Below are 14,174 nucleotides of genomic sequence, written 5' to 3'. Positions count from 1 at the left end.
GTTGATGCATTATTCTGAACAAGCATGTCCCATTGAGACATGTTCTGCCCCTAACTTTCCTCTGTGTCAACATTTATGATCTCCACGCGTGAGTTACGCCATTGCCTAGGTAGGAATTGCTGAATACTAGCTCGTGTGTCCATCCACATTTATTTTGGTAAATTCTTTCTCTGGCTGCAACAGAAAACCTGATAACAGCATTTGCACGTTTTATGTTCTCCTTTAGAGCAATCCAAAGTGTTTGTGAAGGTGTTTACTGAAATTGACCGGATGCCCCAACTCCTTGCGTACTACTACAAGTGTCACAAGGTGAGGAGCTGTGCGGGGTCATGCTTGTGGAATCCTAGTTTTCCTGCTCACAGGTAAAAATTGCCTCCTTGCTCTGACCTTTGTCTTTTCATTAGCCAGCAGGGGGTGCTCTGGGTCCAGCCTGGGGATTCAGTCAATTGCCAGTTGGAAAATGAATCAGTTTTGGTCTCATATTTATTTATAGCTCGATTTCATTTATAGACTGAAAAGTTGTTTTTTTTTCCTCTAAGAGAGATTAAGCTTTATTATGCCCTCAGCCAGCCATGAGAATTTCATGTATTTCCTAGGGTGGTTGAAGTCAGGTTCCTGAAAAACTTGACAGTGTCCTGGGCTAACCTGATTTCTTTCAGGTCCGATGCTCATGTGTCATTTAAGCAGTAGTGTTAGAACTTGAAGCTAAACACACCCCCCTTCTGAGGTCCCTTCAGAAGGGTGGAGGCCTGCTGAGGGAAGCACATTGGCCTGCTTTTGGAGCAAGATAAAAGGAGAAAGGATCACTTAGAGGGCACAGATTCAGTTTGGATTGATGATCAGAGCAGGTAACGCTAAGTGGCTTTTCCTGTCTTCTTTGGAAGTGCACGACCATCAGTGGGGCCGTGGTTGCTCAGGAGAGGAGGCAGCAGTGCATTGCTTGCCATGGCAGGGGTACAGGGCGGTTTAGCGGGCAGCATGTGTTGGTGTACTTAGCGGGGCCCCTTTGTTCTGCCCGTGCAGGCGCAGCTTGTAGCAGCTTGGCAAGAGCTGTGCCAGAGCGACCTCCCCCTGGAGCGGCAGCTCACCGGACTCTACGACGTCTTACTCGGAGCTTGGCACACGCAAACCCAATGGGCTACGCAGGTAACAGCTCACTTGGGCTCTGGGGAGAACAAAGCCTTGGTGTCAGGAGACAGGCGTTTGCTCTGGGAGCGGCCTCTCAGCTGCAGCGCACCCCTGAAGAACCTCCCTGCTTGCTGCCGGCAGGGAAGGGGTTAAAGATAAGCTTCCAATCCCAAGGCAGTAAAACCTCCAGATCTGTTAAAGCTCTTATCATCGTTCTTGTCTGTATCTTAAGTAGAATCTAATGTGGCCATGCTCTTGTAGTTCACAGGGGAGCCTGGAATTCCTGAGGCCATTATCTTCTGATCAGAAAGCAGGCGGCTCTTGGTCAGGTGCTGTTTGTGAGAACAAGATCAAGATCATTTTTATCTTAACTTTGGATAAAATTTTCCTGGGCTATAGTTAGTTTCTCTTGTTCTCACAATACCTTGCGAGTTAGCAGAAGAATGTGGTTTTACAGGCACCCTCTGACGGGTCAGCGGGCGAGACTGGGCAACTTCTATGAAGCGGAACCTTTTCATCATTTCTTTCCAAAAATTTCTAGCCGTAAAGGGTGTGAATTATTGTCCCCTTGTCTTTTTATTGATTGGTGGATTTTATTTATTTACTTTAGAGAGGAAAGAAGGGAGAGAGAGATTGAGAGAGAGATTGATTTGCTGTTCCACTTAGTGATGCATTCATGGGTTGATTCTTGTATGTTCCCTGCCCTGGGATGGAACCACAATGTTGGCCCATCGGGATGATGCTCTAACAAACTGACTCCCTTGTCTCAATGCCAGGAGGCCCCCTGGGTCTTCCTTTAGAAGGGAAAAGGCTACCTGACTTCTGAGTGACGACTGACTGGGTCTGTTTATGGTGTGACCTATATATTTTTTCAAACTTAGTTGTGAATCCCTCTTCAGATGTTTGTCAGTCATTTGCTGGAGCGAATTCAGCTGCAGTCGGAGAGAAGTCCTGCAGGGTCATGGCATGCAAGGTGGTGAAGCCACTCTTCTCCATCCTCATTTCTTCCTCCTTTGATCAGCCTAAGTCAGACTAAAAAAGAAAACTGGAAACAGCGTCCTGTAGCAGTTTCACAGTGTTTGTGAGCCCGTAGTTTTCATGGCCCTGTCCACCCGTGCCCTTGCCTCTTCTGCTGATAGCACGAGGATGGAGACAGGCCTGTCCATGTGTACAGATGTTCTTCACCATCTGAGAACAAGGATCTAGACTTCCCAGACTGTGTTCAGGCCTCATCCACAATTCTATATCCTCTGGTAAGGATTAACAACAAGAACAACAACAAAAAATACTTAAAAAACATTAAAAAAAGCATTTATGCTAGGTTGTACTTTGGGCCTGTGACCCATTTTCCTTTCAGGATATAAGCATGGGAGGTGGTTGTCCTCTTCTGAAGTTCAGTCTAGTGCAAAAGGCACCAAGGTTGCTGGGGTGACAGCGTCTCCTTCAGATATTTCCCCTCGTATTTTACTATGAAAACTTCCAACATATAAAAACTGGAAATCATTGTACAGTGAGCACCCGTGTACCCACCTCCCAGGCCCCACAGTGAACATCTTATTGTATTAGCTTTATCACAGGTCTAGGCATCTGTCCATGTGTCTGTCCTGTCATTGACCCATCTTATATTTTTTATTGATTTCAAAGTAAGTTGCAAACATCATTCACTTCAGAACATACATTTTTCTTTAAATCTTTATTATTGAAAGTATTTCATATTCCCCTTTTTTCTTAAAAATATTTTTATTGATTTCAGAAAGAAAGGGAGAGGGAGAGGGAGAGAGAGATAGAAGCATCAATGATGAGAGAGAACTACTGATTGGATGCCTCCCACACGCCCCCCACTGGGGATCGAGCCCGTAACCCGGGCATGTGCCCCTGACCAGAATTGAACCCAGGACCCTTCAGTCTGCAGGCCAATACTGTATCCACTGAGCCAGACCAGCCAGGACAGTCTCCTTTTTCCCCCCATTGACCCCTTTTATTTAGCTCACCCTCGCCCCCAGCCTCAGGCCTTCACCATCTTATTGTCTGTGTCCATGGGTTATGAATATATGCATACAAACAACATTCATATTTTTAACTAGAGTTTAACATTTGTTTATGTTTTTTTTTTTATAAAATTGGGAAATGCAATAATCTTAAATATGCCATTTGATTAGTTTTGACAAATGCAGCTATCTGTGCAGCCTCATCCCTATTAAGATACAGAACATGAGACTATCACCTAGAAAGTTCCCTCATGTTCCCTCCTTGTCAGTCTGCACCACTCCTGGGAAGGCATCCACTCTTCTGATGGTTTCAATCATAAATCAGTTTGCCTGTTTTAGAATTTGATATGAAGGAAGCCTTGCAGTGTGTGTCTTTTCGTAAGGCTTCTTTCAGTGCAGTTTTTGAGATTTATTCATGTGGTTGTGTGTATTAGTAGTTTGCTCCTTTTAAAAAATATATATATTTTTATTTCAGAGAGGAAGGGAGAGAGGGAGAGAGAGATAGAAACATCAATAATGGAGAATCATTGATCGGCTGCCTCCTGCACACTCCGTAGTGGGGATCGACCCCGCCACTCAGCATATTCCTTTGACTGGAATTGAACCCGTATCCTTCAGTCTGCAGGCCAACGCTCTATCCACTGAGCCAAACCAGCTAGGGCACCACTTTAACCATTTTTAAGTGTACAGTTAAGTGGCATTAAGTATATTCACAATGTTTACTATCACCATTATTTCCAGAACTTTTTTTATCATCTCAAATGGGAACAGTGTACTCATTAAGCAATAACTCTCCATTCCTCCCTCCCCCATCACCTGGTAACTACTAGTCTACTATTCCTGTAAATTTTCCTATTGTAGATACGTCATGTCAATGGAATCATACAATATTTGTTCCTTTGTCTGCCTTATTTCACTTAGCATATTTTCAGGCATCATCCATTTTGTAACATGTATCAGAATGTCATCCTTTTTATGACGAAAAATATTCCATTGTATATGCATATGTAACACATTTTGTTTATCCATCCATCTGATGAGAGACACTTGAATTGCTTCTACCCATTGGCTATTGTAAACAATGCCGCTATGAACATTGGTGTACAAATACCTATTTGTGTTTCTGTTTTTTGTTTTTAAGTATTTTTTGTTGTTCTTGTTGTTAATCCTTACCTGAGGATATTTTCCCATTGATTTTTAGAGAGAGTGGAAGGGAGTGGGAGAGACACAGAGAGAAACATTGATGTGAGAGAGACACACCAACTAGTGCCTCCCGCATGTGCCCGGACCAGGGCCGGGGATTGAGCCTGCAACTGAGGTATGTGCCCCTGACTAGAATTGAACCTGGGACCCCTCAGTCCACGGGCCGCTCTGTCCACTGAGCCAAACCCGCTAGGGCTGTGTCCCTGTTCTCAGTTCTTTTGGGTGTATACCTAGGACTGGAATTGTGGGGTCATACTGTAATTTTTTGACATTTGGGGAGCTGCCAACTGAATACCTTTTTTTATATTCCTACCAGCAATGCACAAGAGTTCTAATTTCTCCACATACTTGCCAACACTTGTTTTTTTTTAAAATTTTTATGATAGCCATCCTAGTGGGTAATGTGGTATGTCATTTGTGTTAGCTTATTTGGAGATGTGTCTTTTAAAAAAATATATTTTTATTGATTTTAGAGAGAAAGGGGGAGAGAGAGAGAGATAGAAACATCAATGATGACAGAGTATCACTGATCAGCTGCCTTCTGCATGCCCCACACTGACGATTGAGCCTGCAATCCCTGTATGTGCCCTGACCGGGAATAGAAGAACTGTGACCTCCTGGTTCATAGGTTGACACTCAATCACTGAGCCATGCCAGCCGGGCTGGAGATATGTTTTTTAAAGTATTTTGCCTATTTTTGAGTTGGGTTGTTTGTTTGAATGTTATTGAATTGTGGGAGTTCCTTATATATACCCCTTATCAGATACATGATTTGAAAATATTTTTTCCCCATCCTGTGGGTTGTCATTTTATTCTCTTGATAGTATCTTTTTAAAAAATTTTTTAGAGAGAGAGGAAAATGGAGAGAAGATAGAGAGAAAGAGAAACATTGATTTGTTGTTCCACCCACTTATGTATTCGCTGGTTGATTCTTGTATGTGCCCTGACCAGGGATCAAACCCACAGCCTTGGCATATCGGGAAGACATTCCAACCAACTGAGCAACCTGGCCAGGACTTGATAGTGTCTTTTGATGCACAAAATTTTAAAATTTTGATTTTGTACAATTTATTTTTTCTTTTGTTATCTATGCTTTTGATGTCATACTTAATAAACTATTGCTAAATCCAAGGACATAAGAATTTTTTCCTATGTTTTCTTTTATAGTTTAGCTCTTAATGTTATGAGTTAATTTTTTTTTACAGTGTTAGATAAGAATCCAAAATCGTTCATTTGCATATGGATATACAGTTTTCTGAGCACCATTTTTATTTATTTATTTTATTGATTTCAGAGAGGAAAGGAGAGAGATAGAGAGATAGAAACATCAATGATGAGAGAGAATCATTGATCGGCTGCCTCCTGCACGCCCCGCATAAGGGGGGATTGAGCCCATAACCTGGGCATGTGCCCTTGGCCAGAATCGAACATGGAATCCTTTAGTCTGCAGGCCGATGCTCTATCCACTGAGCAAAACCAGCTCGGGCTGAGCACCATTTGTTGATATGCTTGTCCTTTCCCCTATTGAATGGTTTTGGCACCTACTATTATGTTAAACATAATTTGACCACTTATATGAAAGTTTATTTCTGAGCTCTCTATTCTACTCTGTTGGTTTATATGTTTTTTCTTAAGCCAGCACTACACTGTTTTGATTATTGGAGCTTTGTAGTAAGTTTTGAAATTGGAAAGTATGAGACTGCTAACGTTCTTTTTCAAGATTGTTTTGGCTGTTTGGAACCCCCTGAAATTCCATGTGCATTTTAGGATGGGCTTTTCCTTTTCTCCATAAAATATCATTGGAATTTTGAAGGAGTTGCATTGAATCTGTAGATCGCTTTGGTAGTTATTACCATCTTAACAATATTAAGCCTTCCAATTTATGAACATGGAATGTTTGCCATTTTGCTTGTGTGTTCTTTAATTTCTTTCAGCAGTGTTTTGTTGTTTTTGGTGTACAAGTCTTTCAGCTCCTTGATTGTGTTTATTTTTAAATATTTTATTCTTTTTGATGCTATTGTAAATGGAATTGTTTTCTTAATTTTCTTTTCAGATTGTTCACTGTTAGTGTATAGAAACACAATGGATTTTTTTAAAATTAAAATATTTTAATTAATTTTTGAGTATGATGTTAGCTGGAGTGTTTTCATAAATTGTCTTTATCATGTTATGGAAGTTTCTTTCTATTACTAGTTTATTGAATTTTTATTATGCTTTTCCTGCATAAATTGAGATGATCATGTATTTTTCCCTTTATTCTGTAAATGTGCGACATTACATCGTGTATATTACATTTGTGTATATTGAACCATCCTTGCATTCTGGAGATGCGTTTCACTTGGTCGTGGTGTATAATCTTTTTAATGTGCTGCTGAATTTGGTTTACATGTATCTTGTTTAGGATTTTTGTATTCATAAGGGATATTAGTATATAATTTCCTTTTCTTTTAGTCTCTGTCTTACTTTGGTATCAGGGCGATGCTGGCCTCTTAGAATGAATTTAAAAGTGTTCTGTATTAGTTTGCTAGGGCTCCTATAACAAAGCACCACAGATCAGGTGGTTTAGGTTTAAACAGCAGGAATTCATTTTCTCACAGCTCTGGAGGCTAGAAGTTTAAGATGAAGATCTCAGCAGGGTTGGTTTCTTTCTTCCTTTTAAAAATCTTTATTGTTGAAAGTATTACGTATGTACTGTCCTCCCCCCCCCCCCATTGACCCTTTCTAGCCCCGCCCCAGGCCATCACCATCCTATTGTCTGTGTCCATGGGTTATGCATATATGCATACAAGTTGTTTGGTTGGTCTCTTCCCACCCCCTGCCTTCTCTTTGAGATTCAACAGTCTGTTCCATGTTTCTAAGTCTCTGGATCTATTTTATTCAACAGTTTATTTTGTTCATTAGATTCCACATATGAGTGAGATCATGCGATACTTGTCTTTCTCTGGCTGGTCTATTTCGCTTAGCATAATGCTCTCCAGGTCCCTCCATGCTGTCTCAGAGGGAGCTGGGTTGGTTTCTACTGAGGCCTCTCCTTGGCTTGCAGATGGCTGGTTCTCCCAGTGTCCTCACATGGTCACCCCTCAGTGTGCCTGTGTCCCAGTCTGCTCTCATAAGGATTAGGGCCCACCCAGATGACCTTATTTTACCTTAGTTGCCTCTTTATTGACTTATTTATTTATTTTTAAAAAACCCTCACCCAAGGATATTTTTCCATTGAATTTTAGAGTGGAAGAGAGAGGGAAAGACAGAGAGAAATACTTATGTGAGAGAAACACAGCGATTGGTTGCCTCCTGCATATGTCCTGACCAGGCCTTGGGCTGGGAAGGAGCCTGCAACTGAGGTATTTGCCCTTGACCAGAATCGAACCCGAGACCCTTCTATCTGCAGGCTGATGTTCGCCACCGAGCCAAGCTGGAGAGGGCCTTAGCTGCCTCTTTGAAGGCCCTCCCTCCAAATGCGGTGCATTCCGAGGCACTGGAAGGGGTTTGGGTTTCTACGCATGAATTTTGGGGAGGGGGGAGGGCGTGGACACAATTCAGACCACAGCACGTCTCTTCCTCTTCAGTTTTTGGAAGAGTTTGAGAAGGATTCATGTTAATTCTTCCTTAATTGTTTGGTAGAAATTCATCAGTGAAGCCATCTGTTCTGGGTTTTTCTTTGTTGGGAGGTTTTTGATTATTGATTCAATCTCCTTACTAGTTATAGGTCTGTTCAGATTTTCCATTTCTTCTGAGTCAGTTTTGATAAATTTTATTTTTTAATTTGTCCATTTCATCTAAGTTAATTTGTTGGCATACAATTATTCATGATAATCTCTTATAATCCTTTTTATTTCTATAAAATTGGTAGTAATGTCTTCACTTCCATGTTTAATTTTATTAATTTGAGTCATCCCTCTTTTTTCTTCGTCAATCTAGATAAAGATTCGTCCATTTTAATTTTTTCAAAGAACCGATTTCTAGTCTTATTGATTTTTAAATTGATTTTTCTATTCTTTCATATATTTCCGCTCTAATCTTTATTATTTTTGTTCTTTTGCTATTGTTGAGTTTAGTTTCTTTTTTCTAGTTTCTTAATGTGTACAGTTAGGCTACTGATTTGAGACATTTCTTTCTTAATGTCTGCATCTGCAGCTATAAATTTCCCTCTTAGCACTGCTTATGCTTATCCCCTAAGTTTTGCTATTTAGTGTTTTCATTTTCATTTATCTCAAGGTATTTTCTAATAAAAATTTTAATTTATTGATTTTGTAGTTATTAAACTCATACCTTATTTGGCCTTAGAGCTGCATAAGAACAGTCTTATATCTTGCTTCATGTTTGTGCATATTTAAGTTATCTATATATATGTAAAAGCCTAAGCGACCAGCCGACCATTCTACCATCCGACCGGTAGCTATGAGGTACACTAACTACCAGGGGGCAGACAATGCAGGAGCTGCTGAGCTGTGGTGATTTGGCAGCTGCGGTTCTCGGGTGACTCACCCGGAACCAGAGAGGAGGGAGCCTGATTCCGGGGTGCGTCATCCGAGAACCACCCTCTCGCAATGTGGGACCCTTCCAGGGATGTCGTCGAGCCGGTTTCGGCCTGATTCCCACAGGCCAGGCCGAGGGACCCCGGATTCGTGCACGGGGCCTCTAGTGTGATAATAAAAAAGTATTTAATCAGCAGTGGTGGTCTGAAAGCATCCCCTTCTAAATTCACTGTGTATGTGATTAGTTTAGTCCAAGGTACCTGTCGTTCACAGAATGGGGTAAAGCTTCAATGAACAGATGAATCTATAATCTGAAAGGCTCTGGATACACTATTCCTGGTGGTCCTTCCCTTTACTGAAGATCTGTGTCAAGAGGAGAGGTGGCTGCGAGCTGGAAGGTCCTCCAGCTTCTTTTCAGTGAATTGCTCTTTAATTCCATTTTGTTCCCTCTTCTAAACCCTCCCAATTTCTGCATTGTCATCTTCACAGCCCTCTCTTGCCAGTTTTTGGTGACCATCTGAATACCCCATTTCGTAGATTTGAAATAGTTCAGCACTTGGGGCCTGTGATGGGCATGAAGTAGCCAGTTGTTCTGGACAAGTTGCAGGTCCTGCCAGTTCTCTTGGTTCTGAGCATGTTCACATCTGCTGTGAAGAAAACTTGGGGTTCATAGCTCTTTTTTTTTTTTTGAGCTCAGGTCAAGTGTAGAAACCTTCATAATTACAAAGGTCAGTAGTCAAACCTTTTCATCATTGCTCAGAACTGATCAGCCTTTCAAACATATATGTCCCCCGCCTTCCCACCCTGTCTCATTCATCCATCAGCAAGTCCTCAGTTATCCACTGTCACCTTTACAAACACAAATACACGCACACACACACTCATTGTTTTAAATTACTTTATGCGTTTGCTTCTCCGAACTAGAGAGATCATGCGTCAGGTGGACTGGAAGGTCTCCTGATGCTCAGTCTTGGCTATTTCCATCACTGACCCACTTCAGTAGAGGCTCATAGCTCTTGATTTGACCCTTGGAGCGGTCCAGGAGATTGCTTCCTTAGGAGGCATGCACCCATTTGATCACGCGTGCTAACGCATGTGCCCTCTCCCACTGCAGGTTTTCAAGAACCCCTACGAGGTGGTGACTGTGCTGCTGATTCAGACCCTGGGGGACTTGGCACCCTCTCTGCCCATGTGCCTGGGCTCCAGTGTGGAGCGGGCGGGGCCCGAGCTGGAGCTCCCCAAGCTGCTGGAGCTGTACGCTGCCACTGCCCACTTTGCCAAGGGGCTGGAGATGGCCCTGCAGCCCCACTCAGGTAAACACCCTCTCCCAGGCTCTGGCTTGTCTTTACTCACTTTTGTTCACGCTTCTGAGGCCTGGGTTGGTTTGCCTTTTTAGGCGACTGATTTTACAGCAATGGGAGGAGTCACTGTTTTCCTTCTCGACAGACATGAAACCCTTTTCCACGAAAGCAGTGCCATTATGGGAACAGTTGCTGCTTAATGCATTTACCCAGCAGCAGTGCTGCCGGTGCTCGGCTCGCTCGGAGGCGATGGGCCTTTCTGAGGGTCTTAGGCGGTGAAAGAGGCGGGTAGACGTGGCCACCAGTTGGCAGAGGTTCCTTTGGGAAGGTAGTGTCCTCTTCCTTTATTTACAACTTCTTTTTCTCAGTCCTCACCCAAGGACATGCTCATTGATTTTTAGAGAGGAAGGAAGAGGGAGAGTAAGGAGGAGGGAGAGAGAAAGAGAAACATTGACATGAGAGAGAAACATTGATCTGTTGCTTCCCACATGTGCCTCCCCTGGGATTGAACCTGCAACCCAGGAATGCGCCCTGACCGGGAATCAAGCCCTCAACCCCCTTGGTGTACGGATGACGCCCAACCAGCCGAGCCACCAGGCCGGGGCAGTGTCCTCTTCCTCTTAAATAATCATATCGCCTCAGGCAGTTCAGCCTAAAAGTTAGGTTTCAGAGGAGTTTTTTGCTGTGACAAGTTTTGAGCAGGGATGCTGTGTCAGGACTGAGGTGGCCGCAGGGAGAATGGGCATCCCCCGCTGCCACTGAGAGCAGAGCACTTCCTGTCTTCGTTCAGGCACGTGATGCTGAGGGTGCCGCGCAGCCCCAGCTGTTTCCATCTGTTCCTAAAGCACCATCAGCTTTTAGGTACCACAGACGTCGCGACGCATGCTGCTGTCAGATCAGGAAGTAGCTCCAGGAAGGGCTGCTTGTGCTGTGTGGCTACTGTGTCACCAGCTCAGCTTATTTAATAGTTATTCTTTAATTACACTGGCATATAATTGCCTTGGACATTCCAGGGAGCATGTTTATTGTTCAGGCTCCTGGTGATTCATAGGTGTTATTGGCACACTCACTGGTCAGGTCTTGGTTGTGGGAGAGGCACGGTGGCTGTGCAGCTTCCAGGGGACCAGGGGTGCCCTTCCAAGTGGCCGGAGAGGGTGTGGAGACCATGCGTCCTGCTGGAGCCGAGGGGCCATGGACAGTGTGCAGAGAGGAATGAGGAGAGAAGTGCTTTGGTAGTCAGCATAGTGGGTAAGATCGCTAATGGTTCCTAAAGCGAGTTTTAAAAAGGTATTTTTTAAAATGTAAAAGTCCTTTGGAAACACAAAAATAAAGAGGATAAAAATGAGCTGTAACCTTATCGCTCGGAGAGAGCCTACAACATTCTGTATTGCCTCCCAGTAATTCAAATACAAATACACATTTTTCATAAATACATGTAAATACTTTATATGCACACACATGCATATGTGTATATATTTTTAAATATTTGTTGTATACAATTTTATATTCTCTTTTTTTGCTTAAGACAATGTAAGGAGCATTTTCTTATGTCATTAAATGTTTAATGGCCACTTTATAACTATGAGTTACTATAACTTTTTATTCATTCTTGGAACAGTTTGTGTCAAAAAGCAAGAAAGCACTTAAAGACTGATAGGGACACATCATAAAGGTACAGGCGCCAACCTGAAGGAGCAGCCACTGACCATAGTTGAAATTTGAACATTAAAATGAATAATGACAATAGTGGCTGAAAACACAATGAATAAAAAAGGATTCATGAGTTCATAGTGATATTAAAGAGTGAGAAAGAACCCTGGCTGGGTGGCTCAGGTGGTTAGAGCATCGTGCCATGCACCAAAAGGCTGTCGGTGCGATTCCCGTTCAGGGCACACACCTAGGTTGCAGTTCAGTCCCCAGTCGGTGCATGTGGGAGGCAACCGAAAGATGTTTCTCTCTACAGTGATGTTCCCTCTCTCCCTCTTTCCCTCTCTCCCCTCTCCCTCCCTGCCCCCTCTTTCTCCCCCTCCTTAAAAATCAATAAAAACATACCTCGGTGAGGATTTAAGTAAAAAAAGAGAGAAAGAGAGAAAGGAAAAATCCATTTATGGTCAGTAATGATAAAGTCTATTCAGGCAAAGATTATCAATGGGTGCCAAAGCCAATGGGCAAATGGTCATCTTAGAAGTTGAATTGCTGTCATTTAAATTTTTGATACAGAAGTTTTACATTTTTATGTGTTGAAGATGGGCATTTCGGGAATCCCCGGTGTGAGCACCTGTTCTGCAAAGCCCGGGAGAAGGCTCCCCTGCAGGGCCTCTGCATCATTCGAAGATGTTCTTTTTCTTTTCTTTTTGACTTTAAATAATTTTTTGTTTTTCAGTTACAATATGAAGGGGTTCTTAACCACAATGGGTTGTTGGAGTTAGGGGGTGAGAGCTTTAATAGTGCTTTAGACAAACAATACACAGAGTTCAAATGTATCAAGATATTTGTGAATGCTGCAGCTCGCAGGGACAGTACAGGCTGGTGACGGTAGCTACCCTGAGAGGAAACAGGAGAGTCCCAGTCCCTGTCCCTGTCGTTTCCCAGGACTGATTTCTGACTGTGTTCACGATTGCCTCTCCCTTCTTATTCCCTGAAGACGAGCACAACCCGGTGAAAGTCATGGAGCTGGTGGGTGCTGTTTACGGTCCGTACAAACCCTACCAGCTCAGGTACGGCGAGATGGAAGCCCAGAACCTCCTCATCCAGATCAGTGCGGTGCCTCTGGTAATGTCCCCACCTCCACTGGCCGCTTGGCTCATTCTCTTTGCCAGGCAAGGGTTGGGGATGGCATGCCCTGGAGAAGGTGTGAGGTGGCCTCAGGTGTGCACGGAGGTGGAACAGGTGTGCAAAGACCGGCCTTAAGGGCCATGTGGGCTCTTGGGAACCAAATGTAAGATGAGACCACAGATGTGCACTCCCAGTTTTCTACTTCAAATCTCCAGTAACAGTTTAGCCAAATGGGAAGCTTCCATCTGGTGGGGATAAGTTGATTGTTTCCTCGTTAACATTTTTTTAATAATTCCTTGTTGTTGTTGTTTATCCTCCCCTGAGGTTATTTTTTCCACTGATTTTTAGAGAGAGTGGAAGGGAGGGGGAGAGACAAAGAGAGAGAAACATTGATATGAAAGACATATCGATTGGTTGCCTCCCACACATACCCTGACTGGGCTAGGGATCAAACCTGCAACTGAAGTTCGTGCCCTTGACCAGAATCAAACCCGAGACCCTTCAGTCTGAGGGCTGACACTCTAACCACTGAACAAACTGGCTAGGGCTTTAATAATTAAAAAAAAAAATTTTTATTTCAGAGAGAGGAAGGGAGAGAGAGAGAGAGAGAGAGAGAGAAACATCGATGATGAGAGAGAATCATTGACTGCCTCCTGCATGCCTCCTACTGGGAATTGAGCCCACAACCTGGGTATGTGCCCTGACCGGGAGTAGAATCATTGCCTCCTGGTTCATGGGTTGATTTAATTTTTTGGCCATCTTTTGTTTGAGGCAGATGAGCAAGGGGTGCATCAGCGGGCACTTACAGACAGGGCTCTAGGGGCACTGGAGGGGAAGGAAGGTCGTGTCTCGGGCAGGTGTTAAGGTTGGTGTGAGGTGAGTTGACATGGTAGTTCAGTCTGCCTCCTCACCACTGTTCCACTTTCCGGGGATGCACCAGGAGAGTGTTCTGCTTCAGTGACATGCTGGCCCCTGAAGGAGGCGTTTGCTTTTCCCTGCATTCTTTTGGAAAGTCTGATACAGAGAATTTGAGTCCTAGCTTGAGAACAGGAGAGAAAGATGCCATGTTAATCACGTGAAAAGAGGGAAGGGATGAAAATGTAAGGATGCATGTCAGGATTTGATTACACCTTTCTGCCAGGAGTTAATTTCTGTGATCTCTCTGGCCACTTAAACTGCTCTCCTCCACTTCAGGATGGTGAAGAGCTATCCCAGTTGGGGACTGCATTTTTATTTATTTTTTAATTCTTACTTGAGGGTATTTTTTCATTGATTTTTAGAGAGAGGGAAAGACAGAGAGAAAT

The 14,174-nt window shown here is 43.3% G+C and overlaps 1 protein-coding gene and 2 non-coding genes across 5 annotated transcripts in view; 1 reads left to right on the top strand and 2 right to left on the bottom strand.

Moving 5' to 3' along the window:
- COG7 (component of oligomeric golgi complex 7) overlaps window positions 1–14,174 on the top strand; it is a 62,473-nt gene that overhangs the window by 23,009 nt on the left and 25,290 nt on the right. For 2 of the 3 annotated variants that reach the window (XM_023751558.1, XM_023751557.1), the window contains exons 5-9: window positions 227–309; window positions 1,024–1,146; window positions 2,268–2,381; window positions 9,909–10,107; window positions 12,740–12,867. In XM_023751558.1, the coding sequence (XP_023607326.1) occupies window positions 227–309; window positions 1,024–1,146; window positions 2,268–2,381; window positions 9,909–10,107; window positions 12,740–12,867 (647 nt within the window). The remainder of the gene's footprint in view (window positions 1–226; window positions 310–1,023; window positions 1,147–2,267; window positions 2,382–9,908; window positions 10,108–12,739; window positions 12,868–14,174) is intronic. The other variant, XM_006085860.3, reaches the window with a different exon arrangement.
- LOC111825362 lies at window positions 9,483–9,552 on the bottom strand. The gene has a single exon (XR_002828523.1). It is a non-coding gene; the product is annotated as a small nucleolar RNA U2-30 (small nucleolar RNA).
- On the bottom strand, window positions 9,707–9,786 carry LOC111825363. Its single transcript, XR_002828524.1, has one exon. It is a non-coding gene; the product is annotated as a small nucleolar RNA U2-19 (small nucleolar RNA).

Source organism: Myotis lucifugus, unplaced genomic scaffold (assembly GCF_000147115.1).
Source record: "Myotis lucifugus unplaced genomic scaffold, Myoluc2.0 scaffold_22, whole genome shotgun sequence".
Taxonomy (NCBI): domain Eukaryota; kingdom Metazoa; phylum Chordata; class Mammalia; order Chiroptera; family Vespertilionidae; genus Myotis; species Myotis lucifugus.
Note: the sequence above shows the minus strand (reverse complement) of the source record. Positions and strands in the feature narration are given on the sequence as shown.